This window comes from Penicillium canariense, assembly GCF_028826845.1.
Source record: "Penicillium canariense strain IBT 26290 chromosome Unknown utg000004l_segment0_segment0, whole genome shotgun sequence".
NCBI classification, from domain to species: Eukaryota; Fungi; Ascomycota; class Eurotiomycetes; order Eurotiales; family Aspergillaceae; genus Penicillium; species Penicillium canariense.
Window position 1 is genome coordinate 4,624,602 of NW_026622731.1, and position 22,439 is coordinate 4,647,040.

General features: G+C 53.8%; 9 protein-coding genes across 9 annotated transcripts; 5 read left to right on the forward strand and 4 right to left on the reverse strand.

Annotated features, from left to right (window-relative positions):
• Nucleotides 1-406: 406 nt before the first annotated feature.
• N7482_007927 (uncharacterized protein) lies at nt 407-1,075 on the forward strand (the record flags this gene model as incomplete). Its single annotated transcript, XM_056690051.1, has 2 exons — nt 407-631; nt 740-1,075. The coding sequence occupies 2 exons, from the start codon at nt 407-409 to the stop codon at nt 1,073-1,075; spliced, it is 561 nt and encodes a 186-aa protein (XP_056542480.1).
• A 1,464-nt stretch (nt 1,076-2,539) lies between these two features.
• On the forward strand, nt 2,540-2,968 carry N7482_007928 (uncharacterized protein; the record flags this gene model as incomplete). The annotated part of the gene is made up of 2 exons (XM_056690052.1): nt 2,540-2,738; nt 2,790-2,968. 2 exons carry the CDS (start codon nt 2,540-2,542, stop codon nt 2,966-2,968), a joined length of 378 nt encoding a protein of 125 aa, XP_056542481.1.
• A 3,138-nt stretch (nt 2,969-6,106) lies between these two features.
• On the forward strand, nt 6,107-7,918 carry eng2 (putative GPI anchored endo-1,3(4)-beta-glucanase; the record flags this gene model as incomplete). Its single annotated transcript, XM_056690053.1, has 1 exon — nt 6,107-7,918. The coding sequence occupies one exon, from the start codon at nt 6,107-6,109 to the stop codon at nt 7,916-7,918; it is 1,812 nt and encodes a 603-aa protein (XP_056542482.1).
• A 323-nt stretch (nt 7,919-8,241) lies between these two features.
• Nucleotides 8,242-11,595, reverse strand: N7482_007930 (uncharacterized protein; the record flags this gene model as incomplete). The annotated part of the gene is made up of 4 exons (XM_056690054.1): nt 8,242-9,414; nt 9,465-10,479; nt 10,537-11,279; nt 11,338-11,595. The coding sequence occupies 4 exons, from the start codon at nt 11,593-11,595 to the stop codon at nt 8,242-8,244; spliced, it is 3,189 nt and encodes a 1,062-aa protein (XP_056542483.1).
• A 1,784-nt stretch (nt 11,596-13,379) lies between these two features.
• Nucleotides 13,380-14,477, reverse strand: N7482_007931 (sugar phosphate isomerase/epimerase family protein; the record flags this gene model as incomplete). Its single annotated transcript, XM_056690055.1, has 1 exon — nt 13,380-14,477. The coding sequence occupies one exon, from the start codon at nt 14,475-14,477 to the stop codon at nt 13,380-13,382; it is 1,098 nt and encodes a 365-aa protein (XP_056542484.1).
• A 792-nt stretch (nt 14,478-15,269) lies between these two features.
• On the forward strand, nt 15,270-16,703 carry N7482_007932 (uncharacterized protein; the record flags this gene model as incomplete). Its single annotated transcript, XM_056690056.1, has 4 exons — nt 15,270-15,440; nt 15,491-15,667; nt 15,979-16,240; nt 16,339-16,703. 4 exons carry the CDS (start codon nt 15,270-15,272, stop codon nt 16,701-16,703), a joined length of 975 nt encoding a protein of 324 aa, XP_056542485.1.
• A 180-nt stretch (nt 16,704-16,883) lies between these two features.
• On the reverse strand, nt 16,884-19,078 carry N7482_007933 (putative glucokinase regulator family protein; the record flags this gene model as incomplete). The annotated part of the gene is made up of 4 exons (XM_056690057.1): nt 16,884-17,844; nt 17,897-18,279; nt 18,332-18,785; nt 18,846-19,078. 4 exons carry the CDS (start codon nt 19,076-19,078, stop codon nt 16,884-16,886), a joined length of 2,031 nt encoding a protein of 676 aa, XP_056542486.1.
• A 791-nt stretch (nt 19,079-19,869) lies between these two features.
• On the forward strand, nt 19,870-21,426 carry N7482_007934 (putative MFS transporter; the record flags this gene model as incomplete). Its single annotated transcript, XM_056690058.1, has 3 exons — nt 19,870-20,019; nt 20,080-20,287; nt 20,351-21,426. 3 exons carry the CDS (start codon nt 19,870-19,872, stop codon nt 21,424-21,426), a joined length of 1,434 nt encoding a protein of 477 aa, XP_056542487.1.
• Nucleotides 21,427-21,638: 212 nt separating this feature from the next.
• N7482_007935 (uncharacterized protein) lies at nt 21,639-22,396 on the reverse strand (the record flags this gene model as incomplete). Its single annotated transcript, XM_056690059.1, has 2 exons — nt 21,639-22,036; nt 22,117-22,396. 2 exons carry the CDS (start codon nt 22,394-22,396, stop codon nt 21,639-21,641), a joined length of 678 nt encoding a protein of 225 aa, XP_056542488.1.
• Between the last annotated feature and the right edge of the window lie 43 nt (nt 22,397-22,439).

A 22,439-nucleotide genomic window follows, 5' to 3' on the forward strand; every position in this document is an offset into this window, starting at 1 on the left:
GTCTATCGCCAGCTAGAACCAGATCTCCGTAGTCCGGCTATTCTGGATGTACTTGTTGGCCCTGACCTCCTGGGCTGGGCTGACATGCAGCGATCATCCGACTCCACCAGATGATCTCGTCTCAGGGACCCTCACACGCGCACAGTCTGGGTATCGCACCGGAGCTCGATTCCTCGGGGAAACTGGGGCTGCAGGCGAATTGGCAAGTGAACCATCCACGAGTAGCCACGTCATGGTCACTTCAGCGTTGCCGCCGAGAGTTTGTCGTATCAAGTGGCAGTAGTGAAGAGTAGAAAGTAAATAGGCGAGGGTGGAGGTGTGAGAAATCGACCCATCCACCACCGCTTTATGCGATGGACAGTCAGCTGACAGGGCGTGTGTACTACTTTTGACTCTTGGACCTGCGATGAGCCGCCTCACGGACGCTATCAGCGCCGACCACCGAGAGCTGCAGGCCTACTACGATCGCCTCGTCAACAGCGATGATCCTGATGAGCAAACCCGCTTCCAGAACCAGTTGACCTGGGGACTCGCTCGGCATGTCGTGGGCGAGGAGCTCGTGCTCTTCCCAGCCCTCGACCGATACTTGGGCGAAGGTGAAGCCACTTCGGATCGGCGCCAACATCAGACCGTAAGTCGAATTCCTTCTTCTCTCTCTCTCGGTATTCCGTGGTATCGCATGGGCCCTGTCCAAGACTGCTAGGCCCACCGCTGCGGGCTGAAATGACGTCCATATTAGATTAAAGAAAAGCTCCAGATCTTTCAAAACCTCGAGGCCTCCGATCCTCGATTCGTCCCCACCATGACGATTCTCATGGACGATCTCGCGTCCCACGCCCAAACCGAAGAAACCAAAGATCTCGTCAAGCTGGAAGGCGCCATCACGGCCGAGGAGAGCCGGCGCCTCGCCAGGTCCTTTGGTCGCACCAAGTGGTTCGCACCAAGTCGCGCCCACCCGAACCTCCCGAATCCGCCTTACCAGACGGTTGTTGGACTGATGGCCGCGCCGGTGGATTACTTGCAGGATTTGTTTCGCAAATGGCCTGATCCCGAGGATCTCCCGCGCTCAGAATAGATAGAATAGATACGGTATATACTACGGAAGTAGGGAAAATCATGTTGAGGACCAAGAGGACAAATGCGAGATCGATGGTCGCGACTTTCAGAAGTACTAGGGTCCACGCCATGCCGAGGAATCTTGAAAGAGAAAACGCATGGCAGGAGAGGACAAAAACACTGCGAATGCAATTGCAATGGTGGGGTGTACCCGCTACATATGACCCTAGCGAGCCAAGCTTTGCCGAGGAAGGGCCCCGGCCTTGGTAGGACGACAGGTCTTCTGGATAGTCAAGAAGATCTTTAGCATTAGTCTACTGGCCCCAAAGAAACTGGTCCACTCACAAGGGCCGTCTGCTCAGACTAATGCCCTCGCCGATAGAATCCTTGCTGTGAGATCGTCGCGGCTATCCTAGAGATCCCGCTATAGATTATCCCAAGCTGGGCTGAGCGCTTCGCAGGCCTGTGCCCAGTTCCGTATTTGCCGAATCTGTCAGAAGTACAGAAATCTCTTGGAGTGTTGGACTCAAAAATTAGTCTGATAGCGAAATTGGAATAGTGTTCGGGATGCTCACGCTTCACAACGGCCCATCGCATTTGCCCTGTTCTCTGTAGACGCATCAGGACTGACCTTCTCCTCAAGGCTCAGGTATAAACAATGTCTTGTGACCAGTGTCAGTATTGAGATTTATCTAAAGTTGTGTCTCGAAATGGCTCGGGTGATTTCCCGAATGACGACTGCGCCGCCTATTATTTACATCTACCAAGTGCTGTGCAAATGCATGAGAGGGTTTCCAATATTCTTCGGGGTGGCGCTCCGATCCCTGGGGCGGAGGGTACATCATTCTACCGTAAGGCTGAGGCGAAGGATGTCCCACGGAGCATCGTACACCCATGGCAACGGACGTTCCAGACTATTCGGTGCCTAAGCACACGCCAGTAAGTGGGTGATCCACGGTACCCACCTCGACGAAAGCCCTATTATGTGATTCAAAATCTACTTTCGTAGCAGTTGAATTCTGGCAAAACATTGGGCTCTACCGGCCCTGTGGAGGTGGTGTTGGACCACAGCTGTCGCCTTGGCCACCGCTACGGGGAGCATTGAAAACTTCCATGATCCTGAGTGGTCAATAAGACTTATTACCGGGGGTGGTTAACGGTACGTTACAAGAGGGAAATCAATTGATGTCAGGCTTGCCTTCAGTAGATATTGAAGAGATACGGGACATTAAGTATAAATACTTTGATGCCGGCATGGCATCCCGCGCGATCGTCCTCCGGCAAGTCATCACCGCATCACAACGGGACCGATCATCACACATACCGTCCTTTGGTTCTTCGGAACATTCTAACAGAAAACTTTTTGAGTCTAACCCATTTTGGAACAGTTTTTTCTGGCGTTTGATATCTCGAGTTTGCACGACTCGGTCCAGGACCCCGCGGAATTCGCATCTGCATCCGCGACGGAGCCGCCATTGGCGTCATGAGTACTCCTTTAGTGAAGGTAATCGAGGTTATCTACGAGCGCGAGAGCGAATCGCCCGTTCCTCGACATGCCATAGATCTTACCTATATGAGGGAGGGGGATAGTATTGTGCCCGACCAGGTTCCCGTGCTGGGCGATGACCTGGATATAGAGGATCCCATGGTTCCTCACTATGCGGATACCGGGGGTCAGCTTGGTAGGTCGACCGTGCTGGACCTTCTTTGAGTCAGCTCTAATTCTTGCATAGCCCAGGATGAGCAAGCGGCGATGGATCCGTCCAATATACTCAATGGCGCCGATCGTTTACGCCACCGAAGGCCATTCTCAGCGGACGAGTATGACGAAGTGCGGGAGAATGGTTTACCACCCGATATTCGGGACAGTATTTCGGGGGTGTCGGCCTTACGGTTGACAGACGATACATGAAGCAAATACATCAAGGGAGTATAGGGGGTGCTCTGACCTATGGAAGGTTTTGTAAATAGACGTTCATTTTTCTTCCCCATATTAGAGTGAGTCCTAGGATGGTTGAAGCATTATTTTACGGTCATGGGGTTTGGTCGCAGGTTACATCGTGAATGGGGTCTCGACCCATCCGTAAGTTGTGCCGGAGTCTAGTCTCAATCCTCACAAGGGTCTGCGTAGCGGGAAATAATGTCGATCATTTCCACTTTCAGTTACCTCACCAGGTCTAACTGTCTTCATAGTCCGCGCGAGTCGGCTTTGAGGAAAGAACTAGCTATCGTTTTTGAGAAGTTTTATAACAACCCTATCGGCAAAAGCTATCTCTCTTTCTCTGTCCAATACAAAAGATTAAAGCCAACAGCTTTGAATGTAAGTGAGCCACCCTTATTCTCTCAACGCCAGCTATCGCTTTACATGGAGGGCGCACGGAGGCTAAAAAAGGTGCTAGAATGGTAGTGCACCACCTGATACACGTGACCTTACTATAATGCGACCTTGTGGGCTCTGTTGGCTTTCGATCTCATCTTCCGTTTCCCTTCTTTTCATTGCCTCCAACTTCAACTGCTTTGTTTGCACTATGCGTGACTTTCGAGACCCGGTAGAAATCAAAAAGTGCCTTTACCCCTATCGTTCAGGCGTTATTCAGCTTAACGTGACACGCTCCAGTGACCTTTGGCGCAAAAGCAGTTCAGCGCACTGGAGCCCCATAATAGAACTACCCACTGGAGAAAGCGAGCCTACTCAGGATCCAACCCCTACACTATTTGACGGTACAATCAATTGTGCTTTGCATCCCACACTTTTTCCAAATAACAGACTGTCCTGGGCTGCGAATCGATTGAGATTGAAGTGAGTTCTCTGCGACAGGTGCTACTACATCGTGTTATCTAGTCTAATCGGAAGGTAGACATATAAGTGGTGTAGACTTTGTATCCTCTCAAAGTCAATTTTGCACTCATTCATCCAGAATATTCTGCGATCTTCCGCATCTATACCCAACAGCTGACCAGAACCTCGTCTCCCTCAAAATCGGAGAAACCGCCTGGGGTGCTTTCGATGCTATTATTTCCCTCATACAGACCAATTTCCTTCACTGCAAGAACATTATTCTGGTTCTACGGACCAAAAACAGAAGATCCACCCGCGAGCCACAGCCTCCTCGTGATCTTGTGATGGCTCGGCTTGAGAAAGTCCTTCAACGAGTAGACGAGCTCTTTCGCGCCCTTGCTTCCCATGGCTGTGATTTCACACTTTTTCCATCTCCGACAGCATTCGACTTTTATTTAGATCAAGCAAAGGAGTCTGGCGGGGTCTTTGAAGAGGAGAACTTGGATCTAAGCCGGGGAGCTGGATCGTGCGTATGGCGGAGCGTCATGATGAATCCAATGAAGGAGGAAATATCGAGTGGTCCAAATGAGAAAAGTCAATCAGGCTACTGGGTTCGAGCAAACTTTTTTGATTGGATGGAGAGGCCAAACATGCAGTTCGTATAATACAGGAACAATAGGATTGGCGTAAAAACAGTGCGAAGTATTCGACTACATTGAACCAGAAGCACAGTACCATATACAATAGCAATTTTGACATCTTTCTCGCAATCGAATAGCCACCCATCACCGCAAAACGAGCTCCCCCCTGGAGACTCAAGAGACAAAACTTCACAATTGCTCCCTCGTAACATCGATCATGTCCATATCCGCAATGCATCTAATCCTAGTTGTCCATGATTTCCCTTGAGATATTCTTTGAACAGATTCTAGTAACTATAGGAATATCCGTCACCCAATGCCTCATTTGAACTAGGATCCTGTGCCAAGGAATACCTATTATTATTATTACTGTTATTATTAATGAAATAGTTTGAAGATTTCGAAAACATCGTGCGAACGAGGGATATTTACTATACTAAGCCAAACCAGGTAATTCAAATAAAAATAGACTTAGGGATGCTTTTGCTTATCGGGCTTATCATCACGTTATGGGCTGAGCCGACCGTGAAAACAGGCTGAGCTGACCGTCCTAGACTAGGGCTAGACTATACTATCATCCCCCATCGATCACAAATGACCGGTCGTTCTGGCCACTCCTTCCTAGTCTGGACCCAGTCTGGTCGTGCTGGGCAGCTTTGGTCCTGGGTACTCTCTCCATCACACAGTCCATGCCCACGACATGATTCGAGCCCCTCGACGGGATCGACCGCAATCTCTGGACCGACGGCACGGTCGCGCTACACAACAATACCGAAAGAATGGGGAATGTGAGATGAGATCATGCCTCCCACCACCACAGCAACCCAGTTTCCCTAGGAATTAGTTCTGGTGCCTCTGCGAAAAAGTGGCCGCCATGTCGGACCCTACTTCCCTTTCACGTCGAAGGCTGCGCTAGCGAGGGTGCTCCTGTTTCATCGGTGGTTTGGAGTCCTTTCGTGCCGAACGAGAGGTGTTTCAAGTCGGCCATAGGCACCACTTAGCCGCCGCGCCAGTGGCCAGTCACCGCGCGTCCTGCCAATACCTTCTTTGTCGCTGGGCTCCACCTCCGTGAAAAATGGATGATCGCGCACGTCGGCGGATTCACTGTCCTGGGCTAGACCCCCGCGCTATGCCGGTTGGATAGCTCACGGCCAGTCTAGACAAGGAAGGCTGCCACCGCTCTCAATGTCACCATCCAGGGGGTGGTGGGATCCAGCACGTTCTGACCGGTGAATGGTGGAAGCGAGGCGAGTGCCTGGACAAGCGTCTGCAAGTGGAGTGCTGCCTCCAGGAGGAGACGGAGCAGTATGGAGGAGTCCAAACAGTCGACGACTCTAAATACCATCCAGCATGCTGTCTCGCGCCTTTCTCCTCCGCCACGCGCACATCGCACATTCCTTTCTTCATTCTTTTCGTTGACAGTCTGGAATTGTCTGCCTCTCTTTTTTTCTCTTTCAATTACATCTTTCGCTTTTCTTCTTATCATTCATCCCTTTCGCTTTTTTTCTCCCTTTTTCCCGTACCTACTGTTGCGCCACTCGATAGTGTGTGTATCGAACAAGCACCTAGCCTGGTCATTTGTTTACATTTTTTTTGACTCTACGTTTATTCCACCACTTCGACGGGGAACATGGTTTCCTCGTCCCTGTCCCTTAGCGCTGGCTCGCTTTTCCTTGCTCTGTTGGCCTCGTCAGCGGCGGCGGCTTCCGAGAGCTACCAGCTGGTGGAAAACTGGCATGGGGAGAGTTTCCTGGATTACTTCAACTTCCACACCGGTACCGATCCCACCAATGGCTTCGTTACATATCTCGACAAAAGCAGTGCCGAGAGCGCAGGCCTGGTAAAGGTCAACGACGGCGGCAGTGTTTACATCGGTGTTGACCACACGACCACACTCTCCCCCAGTGGCAAGGGCCGTGACTCCGTGCGCATCGGCAGCAAGAAGTATTACGACCAATCCCTTGTCATTGCTGACATTGCCCACATGCCGGGAAGTATCTGTGGTAGCTGGCCTGCCTTTTGGTCGGTGGGTCAGAACTGGCCGTCGGACGGTGAAATTGATATCATCGAGGGCGTCAACTTGCAGGACCACAACGAGATCGTGATGCATACTGCTGGCACATGCAGCATTACGGACACAGGTATGACCGGTGCTGTCAATGCCACTGGTTGTGGTGAAGATCTGGGCACCGTGGGTTGTGTTATCGAGGGCGACCAGGGTAGCTACGGCACTTTGTTCAACAAGCAAGGTGGTGGTGTTTATGCTATGCAGTGGACTGAACAGTTCCTCAAGATTTGGTTTTTCCCTCGCTCTTCCATTCCAGCTTCCATTACCAAGGGTGTGCCCGATGTTTCCCAGTTCGGTACTCCCATGGCTCTTGTTGAGGAAGGTTGCGATGTCGCGAACAGCTTTAAGGCTCAATCATTCATATTCGACGTTACCTTCTGCGGTGACTGGGCCGGTGGTGTCTTCGGCCAGTCTGGGTGCCCAATGTCCAGCTCGGATTCCTCACAGAGCTGCATCAACTACGTCGCCAAGAATCCTACTGTATTCGAGCAGACCTACTGGGAGATTAACTCCGTCAAGATTTACCAGACCGGCGTGGAGAGTAGGACGGTTGCCTCTACTTCGCACTCCGCCACTCACACCCCTGCTACTCAAGCTGTGACCGTGGCCTCTGCTACCCAGGCTACCCAGGCTACCCAGGCTTCCGCTGTTGTGGCGGAGACTCCCGCCAGCCAAGGCTGGAACACTGTCTCTGCTGCTTCTGCCGCGACCGAAGCCAGCAACACGGCTGGTTCCGTGGGCGAACTTGGCGATGGTGGCTCCTCCGCTACTGCTCAGACCACGAAGAGCTCTACTACCCGATACGTCACGAAGTTTGTTACTTCAACTACCACTCTTTGCCCTGTCGCCGAAGCCTCCGCGTCTTCTGCGGCAGTTGCTGAGAGTCAGTCTTCCGTCCCAAGCTTGAACGCTGCGAACATCCCTGCTACTGCGCAAACCGTCTACCCCGAACCATCGGCCACGACGAAGTCCATCAAAGACATCCAAACTCTGCCTGTCGCCCAAGTCCCGGCCGTTTCGAGCCCAGCTGCCGTTCCTACCTCGGAGATTGTGAACAGCCAGGCATCCAGCCAACCCGCGGGTGCAGAAGCTGCTTCCAGCAGTGTGCTTCAGAGTGCTTCTGTGTGCGACCGTCCTCTGCCGACAATCATTCCCGCCCCAGGCATTAACCTGGGCTCGGGCATGCCCACCCCGAATGCCTCGCAAACAAAGCCCGTTTCCCCCATCGCCACCGGTTCGTCCGCCGCCTCAGGCAGCGTTTTCCAGGGCAGTACCAGCACTGCTGCTAGCCCTGTCTTCACCGGCGCCGCCGACAAGGCATCTGTGAAGTTCCCAGCAATCATTGCTGCATTTGCGCTCGCGATGCTGGCTTGAAATATTCTGTTCGCGTTCAATTAGCCAGATCGACTTTCGTGGGGTCAACGTGGAGGATATTTCCTGTTTGCTTTGTTGCCATGTACCATAGGCCTTTTTATACGTCCATAGATGCCGTGCAGCTTTTGGATTTTTATTAGAATATCAACTGGTAGTTACCAACCTCATTTCACAGCCCGTCTTGCATACTAATTGGATGTAAAGTGCATCAACAAGGTGAAACGTCTTTCATCGGCAGCAGCCAATTGCTGTCACGGCGCCTAGAGTTCGTATCTTTGAAGTGTAAACAATCTGAACTCAGATGCCCAAATATCTTCCATAGCTCAAGAAGTAAACCATCGAGTCAACCAGTCCCGCACATAGGAACCCAGAATCCCATCCTCGATAATCCTCAATCGACCATTGCGAAGTGTCTCACTATCTCTCTCCGCCCGATTCGTCCGAAACGTCTTCGAACTGAGTAACGATTTCCCACCATACATCTTCTCATAATGCTCGATCAACTTCACGGCCGGATTGACATCTTCTTCACCTCGTGCCTCACTCTCCCCCAGCATCGCCATCCACTTCTCAAAGGGGACTATCTCGAACTGAAACCCGCTCCGGCTCAACGACTCCAGCAGTGCCGACCACGAAAACTCTCGCGAGTTGCACACGTTGTAGATCGAGTCATCCACCAACGCCGTTTCGCCGCTCGTCTCACTATCCGTGTGACTGAAGGTCATTTCCCCTGCCCGCTGGCTGGCGTCATGAACTCTACTAGATGCTGAGCACGCTCTACCGATCTCGACTATTGCCGCTGCGAGCTTGTCCACAGGTAGCCAGGAACACATGTGGTCCAATTCAGGCAGCGCTTTCAGCACTATCGCCGACCGGACCATCAGCGGCAGGGCATCGCTGTCGTTCCACAGGCCCTTTTTGGAGTGACCTGAGACCTGTCCGATGCGCAGAGAATAACACCGCGCACCGGCGCGGCGTGCAACGCTGATGATATGTTCGCCAATGAGTTTGGATTGCCCATATCCCATGTATGCATTGCATATGGACATGGGCTCTTCGGGGATCGAGGGCAGCGGCGAGGCTAGCGCGGTGGAGATAGAGGAGCAGAAAAGCATCACTGCTGGCTCGGGTCGGTGGACGGAGAGAGAAAATTGGAGCAAGTGGTGGAGACCCTGGATGTGCGGAGAGAATTGAGTGAGGGGAAGGTTAAAGTTGACAGACCAGGCGGCGTGGATGATTTGAGTCACGCTCTTTTGCATGGATTGAATAACTTCGGGGTCGAGGCCGAAGTTGGGCTCGTCGAGGGTGCTATTCAAAGCGACAATCTTGGCCTTCTGTGTGGGGGTGATATACAATTCTCGATCACCCAAGCCGTGCAGAACAGCCTCCAATGGTGACGGTCGGCGGGTCAGACAGAAGACGGTTGAGATAGACTTGTCGTGAAGCAATTCATAGAGAGTGTGAGCGCCAATGGACCCCGTGGCCCCTGTCAGAATCTTTTGTGGTGTTAGCGTGCGTGACGAACTAGCCAGATAATTGTACTCACCACGCCCTTGGTGTTCGGAAAGATCGCTGGTCCTGGTGTATGCTTCTGAAACGAAGAGTACTTCTCAATCAAGCCCGCCATGACTGTGGCTTCACTTTGCACAGCTGCTGCATTCTGTCCGCCCTGGAGGGCACAGATATGCTCGGCGAGCCTGGCAATGCTGCCGGTCTCATACACCACATTTCGGCCCAAGCCGTCTTGATCAAACCTCAGCCTCTGCACGATCAAGCGTCGAAGATGGAGGGCCTTGAGACTGTCAATGCCTGCAGCGAGGAAACTAGTAGTCACACTGGGAAGCGATAGCCCCAGCTGGTCGCGGCAGAGTTGCATTAGGAAGGACTGTGTATCGGCGAAATCAAGCTGAAGATGGCCCGCCAATTTTTCTGATCTGGAGTAAAGATTGTCGATCAACTTGGCATAGTGTAGATAGACTTGAGATCGAATTATAGATCCCTTGTCTGTCCGTGGGAACGTGGCTGTATAGGGCAGGATCGCAACCATGTCGCGCGTAATTTGTGCGAACCGTTCAGCTCGAGAGTTGGCGATCTGAATCGTCGGCCAGATTTCACGAAGATACTCTTCTTCCGAGATTGCTGCAGCCTCAACTGCTTGTGTTTGAAATATCAATATTCCAGGGGCTGGCTTACCTGACCCAACAACCACCGCGTCGTGAATCAAAGGATCCTGCTTGACGATCCCCTCGATTGGAAGTGGAACGACTTTCTCCCCATTCACAAGGGTGATCCGGTCATCCAGTCGGGAGACGTATTTCCATCGATCAGGAAGGGTAGGATGTGGCGTGAAGACGTCCTGAGAATGAAACGAACCGGGTGGCTCAGTCGAGTTAGACGTTGTCAGAGCGGCATGCCCAGCCAAGTAGACACATTCATACATTACATCTCCAAGTGGTTTCATCCAGATATGTGGTCGAATACTATCGAAGAATCGCAGGTAGTTCCAGTAAGGGTCACCTGTTGGCCGGGAGACTGATTCGGCTACCAGCCCTGCCTCCGTTCTACGGTCCCATTAGATCGGTGCTTGTTTTCGGAGACATAGTAATCACGCAACTTACAAGCCAAAAGACCCCCCAAACGGAACCCCTTCGCTGACGAGACGGTCACCGAGCTCGTCCGGACAGGGAGCGCCTCCGTATGTCACCAGCTTGCATTGCCGAAGGGCAGCAATGCCTCTGGGGCTATCCACCAACAACTGAAGCATGTAAGGTACAGCCGCCACCGATTGAGGCCGGGCGGCCTCCAGAACGGAAACCACACATGGCGCCGTGAATGGGAGAGCTGCATTCCACATGAAAGCGGTCTTTTGCATCCACATTGCCTGCAATGCGGTCGAAAGCCCATGGAGATGATACCACGGCAGCGGATTGAAGGAGGTCAATCCGGGGCCGCGCAGGGGATGCGTCATTAGTGCCCGATGTGTAAGGTAGAGCGGCTTCGGCGTCCCGGTTGAACCAGATGAATGAAGGATAAGCGCAATTTGGTTGCTCTGGGCGCTTAAATTGCGCCTTCGGTGCAGGATGAGGAGGGCGTTCTCTGGGTTACCCTGTGATATGCCTGGTATAGGGTGACACCTGACTGGCTTTCGCTGTAGGATTCCCCCCAAAGTGGACCGGATGCTCCCATTTTGGCCGTAGATTATTGTGTCACAATTGACTTCGTCAAGCAGTGAAACACATGCTTCACTCGATAGTCGTGGTGATAACATCATGACCGTATAGCCCAGTCGACTCAAAGCAAAGAAGACAATAACCATGTTGAGATCAGAAAGAGTAAGCAGAGCCACAGTGCCCCCATTCTTCTTGGGCCACAGTGTGTCAGAGTATGATCCCGATTGTATGAATTGTGAGTGGACTCACTGGTTGAAACCCATTATTCATCAGCACTGCCGCAGACTGGTCGATCATTTCATCCAAGTCTCGGCCAGTATAATAGTTATATAAAGCAGCATCCTTGTCAGAACTTGGATATGCGAGAATCGGATGCTGAACGAGATCCGCCGCACGGAGACGGATTAAGTCATCTAAGACATGAAGCAGTCCAAACGTCTGAATAAGAGGATCCGCAGTGCTGGACGAGGCACTTGGCCCTGCCTGGTCGCCTTTTTGAATCCCCATGATGTGGGATTGTACAGACTAGCTTATGAGATGAGAATAAAGACTAATTCACCTGCAAGAGGGTGAAGGGGTACAGGAGTATTTATGGCTTCCACCATACTGAATCTTCACGCTCAATTGGGTCCTGCCGTGTTGTGATTGCCGTCTGCTTTCGGGGTGCGCAGGAGAGTGCTGGGGTCCCGTTTCGGAAGAAAGAAGGGTTGCAGGGTTGCGATGCCCAGCACAAACGACTCTGGATAGCCCACTTTTGCCAATTGCCGGCTAGTTTAGTCAGACCGCTCGTATGATTCGTACGAGTGATAGGGAATGGTGTATCCTTGACGAGGAATACAAACAGGCCACAAGCAAGCTTGTCATGCGCTGCGGACACAAGCCGAGCCACCTTGAAAATCAACATTGCACACCGTCACAAGAGATCTCACCACGACATATAGGATTTCTTGGTCCGGTAGTATCATGAGATACTTCACAGAGACTGGGATCTAACGGCCATGGTTACACTGCAAACGTGTCGGAACTGACGCCTCGTTTGCAATTGAAATCCCCCTGTGGTGACTCAGCGCCAACCCTCATTTACACCCTGGGCCCAATAGTAAGTTTTTCACAGGAGGTTCGATCTGTCGGAGGGATTTTCTTCCCTTTACCTGAGAAGACCAAGATAATAGATATTCTGGCCTGATGACGCGGCAACGTGAGCCTGGACAGCAGTTGACGGGATGGTTCCTGCAAGTTACGAGTACATCAAGTCTTGCACAAAAATGGCCAAGTCAAGGGTTGCTGGTTTGGCTTGATTCGAAACACCGTGGCAATCTTCCACCCGCTGTTTGTTACATACTAAGACAGGTGCAGGAACCAGGTTCAAACGCTGCTACCTTTCGACCGGACTTAGCACGGTCTCTGGCCATCGCTGATCAGCCGAGGAACGCGAGGTCGAATTTTGTTGACTCTGGTATCGTGGTTGATCCATATTCTGACAAAGTCAGTAGGGAACAGAATTACCTGTATGGAAACTACCCCATGCTCAGACCTGCATTGTGCCGTGTCCGCGGGAAGGGATCGGATGAGTTGGAATGCACCGAGCGGCTGGTCCATGAGGCTACTTTGCGATCAACGGTCGCTGGAAATGGGCCGCGGCCCTGCGAAGTCCCATAGTGGAGCCGACTCGTCGCGGATCGCGCTGTCCGTTTGCCGGGAGGAATGCTAACCGTCCGATCGGGTCCAGACATGTCGATCATTCCAGCCGTGCTTCGTTGTTTCTGATGGTGAGCGGGTCAATGGTGCCGGCCTGGATTGCATTCTTGGACTGCGGAACGCAACAGAATTGACCCGGTACGCCCTAGGAAAGGAGCGGCGGTATAACGCAACAGAAATACGATCTAAGACTCGTTGTCTTGGGTCCTTCTAGAAAGGAAAAATGATTTACTGGGTGTATCTAGACATTCTTCGAATCTATGGCATTAATGTTCACAGGACACGGATCCGGTGCGGTATGTGGCGAAGCCTGGCTATCAACCCAGCGGGGGTTGGTCCACAGCCGCTGCTGCACAACAGGGAAGGATGGGAGATGTACGTATGTCCAGCTGTCAAGAGAGGCGATTGAGAAACACATTACATTCGGCCTGGGTCCAACAATCCCTTCTTTATTCAGTTAGAGACGACATAGATAACAGTTCATACCACACCGGATCTATACTAGGAAGCATGTCAAATGGCAATCTAAACATGTTACCAAGGCCGAAAGTCAGAGACAAAAGATAGGAAACGTGAAAGGGGATCTGCTATCATCAATGGCAAGATTTACAGATGGCAGCTTTCTCAACCTTCATGTCTAACTGCTGCAAGATCCGCTGCCAGGATCGAGCGGCCCGCTCGGCATGCTCACCCGGCACCGAGGGCTTGTCTTCACCGGTGGTTCGGGAGAACACTTCCATACTGACCCATCCGGTGTAGCCCAGCCCGTTGAGACAGGCATCGGCAACCTCTCGAATGGGGAGATACCCACCCCGTTCTTCTTCACACGGGAATAGACGGGCATTCCGGGACCATGCCAGCAGCTTATGCATACCTTCTGCGTGGAGGAACGGCGTCTGTGGGTCGACCCGCTCTCCATCCGCCAGCTGCACCATCATGACTCGGTCCAGCTCAACTTCTTGGACGAGCCGGTCCATTGATGCCTGCAGCTGTGCATCTGCGTCGGCCGGGAGACGTCCCGTCGCGCTGGTCGGGTCGGCCCACACCCGCGCTGCGATGTTGAATGTGTCCAGGCAGATGCCCAGATTTGGCCGGTTGGCCCGTCGAACGATGTCCCAGCAATCTTCCCATGTATTGACGTATGTACCCCAAGCCAATGCCTCATAGGCGATGCGGATGGGAAAGGCGACATCCGCCGCTTGGGCGAGATCGGCCACGAGCCGGTCTCGATCCCCGGTGATCTCAGATGGGTCGAGGAAGGAAGAAGGGATGAGAATGAAAAGGTCGTCGCCGAGAATCTTCGAGAGCTGCACCCAGTGTTTCAGCTCATCGATTCGCTGGGCATGTTGATCGGGGTCGATCAGACCCTCATAGTGGCGGAAGGGCTGGAGGGCTAATATTCGCAGGCCCCGCTCCGCGCATAGATCGCGGATGGCGTGCGCAGCGTCGATCTCATAGTCGCGATCGGTGCGGGCCGGCGCTTCGTCACAGGTATGACACCGTTGTGTCTTGGCGAAATGTGCAAGGTCGTCATGGAAGAGCTCTAGACCCTTCTGGCCGCTCCGTACAGCGGCCTCGATTTTCGCCGTAAGGGAGTGCAGATGGGCTGCCCCCAAGCTGACCGTGGCGATGGCGGGCATCCATCGGGAGACGGCCTCGGATGGCGGGGTTGGTAGAGAGTGCATTGACATTTGCCGGCGCTAAAGGGGATGGGCAGCGGGCGATTGGCGCGAAGGAATTGGGGCCCAGGAATCGACGGGCTTTCGATGGAACTCAATCAGGTTCTTTATACACCGTGGATGTGGTTGTTCCCCCCCGCCTCTGCGTCTTCCCACAGATGTATGAAGCAAACATCGCCTGAAACATCGCCTGAAAGCGCCTGATTTCGCTCCAGCTGCTTGCGTGTCGATCGGGAAGGCTCAGGGGTGAGCCAAACGCGTCAAAATAAGTGGGCCGATGCCGTCGCAAATGGGCGGGAATCCAATCGTGCGCCAAGTCCGTATCGCCCACGGGTTCGGTTCCACTCGCTTGATGCAGCACGCAAGGCCGCCGGGGTGCGGCGTATACTGAACTATATCCTCTGCACGGAGTATGCAGTACAGCCTGCGGTCATCCGAGCTTCATCCGAGCTATTGGATGATGCCGAGGCTGAGGCACTCATCTAAGCGGGGTGCTGTTTTCGGGCATTCTGACCAGGTCAGCTCAGACCCCCGGGCATCCTCGGGCTAGGAATGGAACCGAAACGTTTGCCATCTTTTTCCTCTCTGCTGGGACCACCTTCCGAATGGACACGGCACGAATGGCCGCATTCAAATGCGACTGTCAGCTCGAGAAGTCGAGGAAGTGTACGGGCATGGTATAAATGTACATGCACAACCAGCTCACGGGATTCGGTCCCTCTCGCTTGTGTTACATGGCATAAATCGTGTTTCATCTAGTGCAGTGCATATTTTCTCGTCTTACTTTGTCCCCCGCCGCAGAACATGACAGTGATCACACCTCTTTTTGCTATGGTCAATCGTCTAGGGCAGTTGGTGCTGCAGGACTGCTCAAATCCGTCACCGCAGATCCACTTCGAACTGCTTCGATTGATCGACCAACTTAAAGTGGCTGTGGAAACGCCGACAGAAACGGTGCAGCGTCTTATCTACCAGGTAAAGAGAAGCTCGCTTCTCTCGAGGATTCTTGGACTGACCATGCACAGCCTCCGCAAAATGCTGCCCTGCGCTCCGTAATTGATTTGGGTATTTTTCCGTTGCTGATGGAAAAGCAGCATCAAGATGGAGGGGTCTCGGCTACTCAGCTCGCCGAGAACACCGGCGCCGAGCGGGAACTGATTGGTATGGCCCTACCCTGTTTCCCGTCGAATGAGTACCACCGTGTGTGGACAATCGGGCCTGGTGGAGCTGGTGGACCGAGCTAAGGTAGTCTGCCAGTGCGCATGATGCGCGTCATGGCGTCCCTGGGGTTGTGTAGCACGCCGGCTTCGGAGGTGTATCGCGCCCAACGACAACACAGGAGCATTGACCCAGCCAATTAGCCGAGATGGCGTGCCATGCACGTATACTCCATCCTTTGTGTTGGTTTTCACTGTCCTGATTCTTCGTGAATGCTGACTCGACAAAGCTATGACCTCACTGTGCCCACTCTGAGCAAACTGATCTGCGTGCGCATGGTTATACGAACCCGCAGGAGTATGCTCGCTCGCCCATGCAGTGGGCAGTGGGCCAGAGCCAATTTGATTGGCCGGCTAGTCGCAAGAATCAGCAGACCTTGTTCAACTCGTACATGGCCAGCCGGTGGCAGGGCCAACCCATGTGGTTCGATGTGTATCCCGTGGAGAGGCTACTGGGCTATGCAGTCCCCTATGAGGACACTGTCTTCTTGGTTGGCATTGGTGGCAAACAAGGCCATGACTTGACTCGCTTCCGTCAGGCACATGCCAATCTGTCGGGTAAATTAGTGCTGCAAGACCTGCCCAAAGTGGTGTATGGCGTGTCGGGTCGCGAGGCAGGCATCGATGTGATGGGAAACAGCTTTCTGGATCCCCAGCCCCTTCATGCGCTCGGGCGTATTACTTTCGAGCGGTTTTCCACGACTGGCCGAACCACATCTGCCAGCAGATTTTGCGCAACACAGTGTCAGCCATGGCTCCGGATTATTCGCGGATCCTCATCGTAGACTTTGTCTTGCCCGACACGGACGAGTCCTTGCTGCCGGCTTCTTTAGATATTCAGATGATGAGCATCGGTGCTGGGGTCGAACGATCGGAGAGCCAGTGGAGGGATCTACTGCAAAGCGTGGGCCTGGAGATCACTGGGATTTGGAACCACAGCCCAAGCTCAGAGTCAGTGATCGAGGCAGTCCCGATGATGGCGGGACAAGCTGAGGTTGAGTCGGCGGGAAGGGTGAGGTGATGGGGAGGGAAGAGGAACTTGATATCAGTCATCGTCAATTTGCTTGGAACACGGTCTTTCGTAGAAATAACATTTTATCCCCTTCGACGCGCGTGCTTGCAGGAAGAATACAGGACACGCAGACACACAGGCTCCAACTTGACAAGGGTTATGAGGGTCTATTCACCAAATCACAACACCCTACATTTCGCTCTCTTCTTCTTTCCATCTTGCCAGCATCAGGAACTTGGCCCCCACCGCAGCAACGTCGTCCACGGCACGAATCCCGCGGAACCGCAACCCTCGCTGGTCCAGCTGCTTCTTCAAAGCTTGTTGATATTCTTCATTTTTCATCAGCCCACCGGCTAACACCAACTCGGTCTCCTCGGGGGGAGCATAACCTCTGCACTTGGAGTCAGTCAAACGACCCAGTGTCTTGGTAATCAGATGCGCCGTTTGTTCCTCCACAACCACCTTAGCCGTGCTGTTGTGCGCTGCCAACTTCAACACGGTCTCAGCCACGCCAGCGATGCGAGTCTTAGTGGTCTGTGGGTGATGCCCCGACAAAATACCGCTCAGAAGGTCGATGCGGCCGCTGTCCGAGGCTGTACACCCAAGCTGGCTGATCACCGCATGCTCGAACTCACCAGGACCGTCTGAGCGAAGGTCGAGCATCTGCTCTTCCAGAACGAGCAGCGTGTGCTTGATGGCTTCCACTCCGATGGAGTATCCGCTACCTTCGTCGCCCAGCATGTGGCCCCACCCGCCCGAGCGGGCTACACGAATATAACCCCGATCTTCCGTCCAAGCATAGCGCATGGCCACGCTCCCAGTACCCGCAATCAGAACAATCACAGACGACTGGTTTTTGTCTACAGACACCGATGCCGGCAGGAGGTCCACGTCACTAGTCAGCTGAAAGTCGGCTGCAGTATGGTCGAGGCCAAAGACCGCTGCCAGCTGCGGAGCCAGTTCTTTGTGCAAACCAGCACGATCCAAGCCAGCAACTCCAACCCAGACAGACCGGAAGCAAGTCTTCAGGTATTGCTTCCATCCTGTTTCGCCTGGTTCAGTGCCACTTGGCAGGTGCTCTTTCAGTGCATTCTTGGTGGACTCAATCAAAGTATCCACTACTCCCTGCACATTCCCAATGCCATCAGTCCTAGCAGGGTGGTCAGTCCATGCCCAAACTTCCAGAGGAAAACAACACGTACAGATTGCATGGGCCAGCGTAGCCATGACGCACAACTCCAGTGTGATCAGTTACAGCTGCGGCGCATTTCGTGCCGCCACCATCGATGCACAGCATAAACCGCCTGGCAATCGCAGCTGGTGGACAGAGAGGTTGTGCAGGCGCAGATGCTCCTTCAAATGCGCTGGCCAGCACTCCTCCGGCCGAGTCCAAGTGCTGCTGGCAGTCCTTCGCCGATTTCCCTGTTTCAGCAACCAGTATGGCAAGCTTAACACTGCCATTGGATTGCGCAAGAAGAGCATCTAGCTCCGAGTCGGACAGGGAGCTGCACTTCGTGCTGAGGCGGCGCAGCATGTTCCGTGATCGCTGCTCCAGTTTGAGATTTGATGCCACCATATCAACCATCTGAAGGAAGGTTAGTTTCCTCTTCAAACTGGATACTACCGGGATGTCATACCATATTGCCGTAGGTCTTCCCGACTCGAATCATGGTCCCTGTGCTCAGCATGTTCAGAACCAACTTCGTCGCGGTGCCCGACTTGAGTCTTGTGCTGCCAGTCACAACCTCTGGCCCTGGGACAGGAGCAATCAGGTAGTCCACATTGCCCGAGCGGCCGATTGCTGAGGGTGATACACAAACAATGCCTATCGTGACGCAGCCTTGTCGTTTGGCGAAAGCAAGACATCCGAGGACATAGGGCGTTCGGCCTGAACTAGCAATACCGATCACACTATCGAGCTCAGGGTTCAGCTCCAAGCGCTGTAGGTCGTCTTCACCGGCTTGCTCGTTATCCTCGGCGCCCTCTTGCGCTTGACGGATGGCGGCATCACCGCCAGCAATTAAGCCAATGAACTGGGAGCGCGGAGCAGCAAAAGTCGGCGGAATCTCTGAGGCATCCAAGATTCCCAGTCTACAAGCTCCGGTCGTTGGTCATCACAGTGGTCGGTCTCTCGTCGGGGGCTTCACTGACCTCCCGCTGGTTCCCGCCCCAACATACACCACTCGCCCACCTCGACGCACACGCGGTGCCAGGGCGTCAATCGCCGCAGCAATCACGGGCAGGCAGGGTTTGACGCTTTCCGCCACTCTGTGATCATCGTCATTGATGACACTGCACATCTCCAGCGTCGACATGCGGTCAATGTACGTTGTCCGGGGATTGACCCCCTCCGTCTGCAATTTGGCCAAGCTACTCAAATCCATCGTGTCGGGTGGTTGTTTTTAACCCGATGGATCTGCATATGAAATCAACTCACAACTGCGCACCACAAAAGGAAGGCCCAAGACTTGCGTGAAATCGCTATCGGGATGACAGGATCTATCAGTACAGCGCTGGTCGAAGAGATCCCGACGCTAGCCAGGGGCTAAGTGCAGCGGTGCCGACACCCGTTGGCCGACTTGGCCTTCATGGTTCCTGGGCCGCCGGGGTGGGGGCTCGGACCACTGCCGATGCAGAAACGTATCAACATCAACCTATGGCCGATACGTAAACGAAGTCTCTATCGGCTCTCGCTCAGCGACATGCGGGGGGCGTTACCTGCCAGAGTCGCAGCGAGGACCCAGCGTGGGATCAGGCGGCCCCCTGGAAGTCAACCGCGGTTAATCTCCCGACACGCGACTCGTGGTGGAGTGCACCCCCCTCCAGGGACGCAGGGACGTGCCCAATGTGGATCGATTCCGCGGGCCTCCCCCGCTCTGCGACGACGATGCTATCACCGCCTACCGGCACTTGCGAGAGCTGCGAGTCATTGATAAGAAACGGGGGTTGTCCTGATTGGCCTGCTCCACCCGGGATACCAGGATGCGATGCTGGAATGCAGGGATTGGCGAGCTGGTCGAGGTAGCATCGCAGCCACAACACAAACAAATACTCGTATCTCATGAGGGGCCCCCGGCGACACTTCTTCGTCACTGTTGGATCTGCCGCTTAAAAGAGTTCGCAACCCTTTGCAGGTGCTCATCAGCGTCGGTCTCGGTCATATCTTCTCGGCACAATGGATGACAACGACACAAGTGCAGGAGATGCTGCTGGCCCGATCATGCATGCTGGTGAGGATGACAAGCGTTCGACCTTTCACCAGATCTACACGCACTGCTGGTTCCAGATCATTCTGATCAGCTTTATCTGTTTCTGCTGCCCTGGAGTAGGTCCTTGAGGTTTCTGGGTCATAACTTGGCGCCTACTGACTCACGGATTCACGTAGATGTACAATGCCCTGGCCGGTCTAGGAGGCTCCGGCCAAGTTAACCAGACGGTGGCTGCTAATGCGACAGTCGCGCTCCTTGCCGCGACTGCCGGCACGGCGCTTTTTGTGGTGGGACCGATATTTGATCGTGTCGGACCCCGAGTGTGCCTCCTGCTGGGCGGATGGACCTATCCTTTATACTCTGGCAGTCTCTTGTGCTTCAATTGTGTGTCGATCAATCCCTGGCTCGCTCCATGACCCATGAACTAATCCGATCTCGTCCCACCAGCCACCAAGAACGGCGCCTTTGTTATCGCGGCCGGCGCAATTCTCGGTGTGGGCGCATCATTCTTGTGGGTTGCCCAGGGAGCTATCATGACCACGTACGTGAAGGAATCGCAAAAGGGGCGAGCCATTGCGGTGTTTTGGATCATCTTCAACCTGGGTGGTGGTGTGGGATCTCTAGCGAGCTTTGGACTCAACTACCACTCGAAGAGTGGCACGGTCTCGAACGGAACCTATATTGCGCTGCTGATTATCATGGCTATTGGATGGCTTCTCGGCGTGTTCATCTGCCCACCATCAAGCGTTCGCGTGTCCCAGCTGCAGGCCACACCGCAATCTGAGAAGAACTGGCGGAAGACGGCTCGCCAGGCAGTGCGCACGGTTACCGATTGGCGCGTGGTGTGCATGTTGCCTCTGTTTTTCTCGGCCAACGTCTTCTACTCGTACCAGCAGAACGTGGTCAACGGCATGACCTTCAATATCCGCACGCGCTCACTCAATGGGGCTCTTTACTGGATCGCGCAAATGCTGGGCGGACTGATTATCGGCCTCATCCTTGATATGCCGGGCTTCACACGGCCTATGCGCGCTCGCATCGGGTGGGTCTTCCTTTTCGTGACGGGGATGGCTATCTGGGGTGGTGGATATGCGTTCCAGAAGTGGTCGGATCGTCGGGTGGCGGCGGGCTTCAAGCAGGACATCGATTATACCGACAGCAGTATCTCGGTTGGTCCGACCTTGCTCTACATCTTCTACGGCGCATACGATGCCTTCTGGCAATCCTTCTGCTATTGGCTCATGGGTGCCCGCTCCAACTCCCCTGCCGAGACGGCGATTACCGTGGGCGCATATAAGACCTTCCAGGCGACTGGCGGTGCAATGGCCTGGCGCATTAATGCCCTGAAGAAGCCCGCGATGACACAGTTTGCCATGGACTGGGGTCTCTGCATGGGCTCGCTCGTCATTGCCCTGCCAACTGTCTTGGCAGTCACTCTAACGAGTGACCCCAACTCAGAGGCTCTCAAAAGCAGAGATGTGCCCGACTCGAAGGAAGACCCTCGGGTTGAAATCAAAGAGTGATGTCTCTCGCAGTGACGAGGCTGGGCTGTCTCTGGTAGATGCGTGTTAGAATTGCATACGGGGACCCTCAACAATAAATCAAGGTTGAATATTTCCTCCACCTGTATTCGCACGAGGAATGCTCTGGTTTGTTCATGGACCATTAAGAATAAGAAAGTATATATATACGGGTAATCGTAAACAAGGCGTGCGGTCTATCTTACGCCTCTTCCTTACCGAGTACAGTTCTTTAGGATAGCAGTCTCCATCCACAGTTTGGTGTATTGTCTGTGCAACCACTCCATAACCGGGCCCATAGGAGCTCCCTCGGCCTTGCCCAGACCTTGATAGAAGCAGCTCTTTAGGGTGAACTCGGCCACGCCCTGCTCTGGTTTAACCACCGCGCCGATTTCAAACAGACCGTCGGAGGGGCGGACATCGCGCACGCGAGGGGAGGCGCCGCAGCGGACCACAATTTTCTCGTCGGTCTTCTCGACGACTTCAAAGTGATCGGTGATCAATGTGCCGACCTCATAGCTACTAGAGAGGAGGTCCTTGCGCTCCCAGAGGTGGCTGGCGGTTTCGGGGCCTTGGTACTTGTTGGCGAAATAAGCGCGCTGCGGGATGTATCCTACACGTCCAGTTCACGGTCTATTTGTCAGAGGAGGAGTTTGCATGCCGGCGAGCAGAATGGGTGGAGGAGGAGCTTACCCATGCCACCCCAAATACCGGCGCAGAAGGCCTCGACCAGCTTGCCCTTCTTCTCCAACAATGACGGGTTGATCTTGTCCAGGGGAACGCGGCGGACGCAAAGGTCATGCAGAGTCGGGTTGCTCTCGGGATTGAACTTTCTGAAGAACGGCGAGGAGAAAATGGGATCATTGGCGTCCATGGGCTCAAAGACGTCATTGCGCGTGGCGCCGAAGAAAACGCCGACCGAGGCGACGGTGCCGGCGGCGGTCACCTTGAAAATGCGACTGATGAGGCCCATTGCGGAATGTTTGTGAGGGATTGGGAGAGGAGGTGAGGAAAGG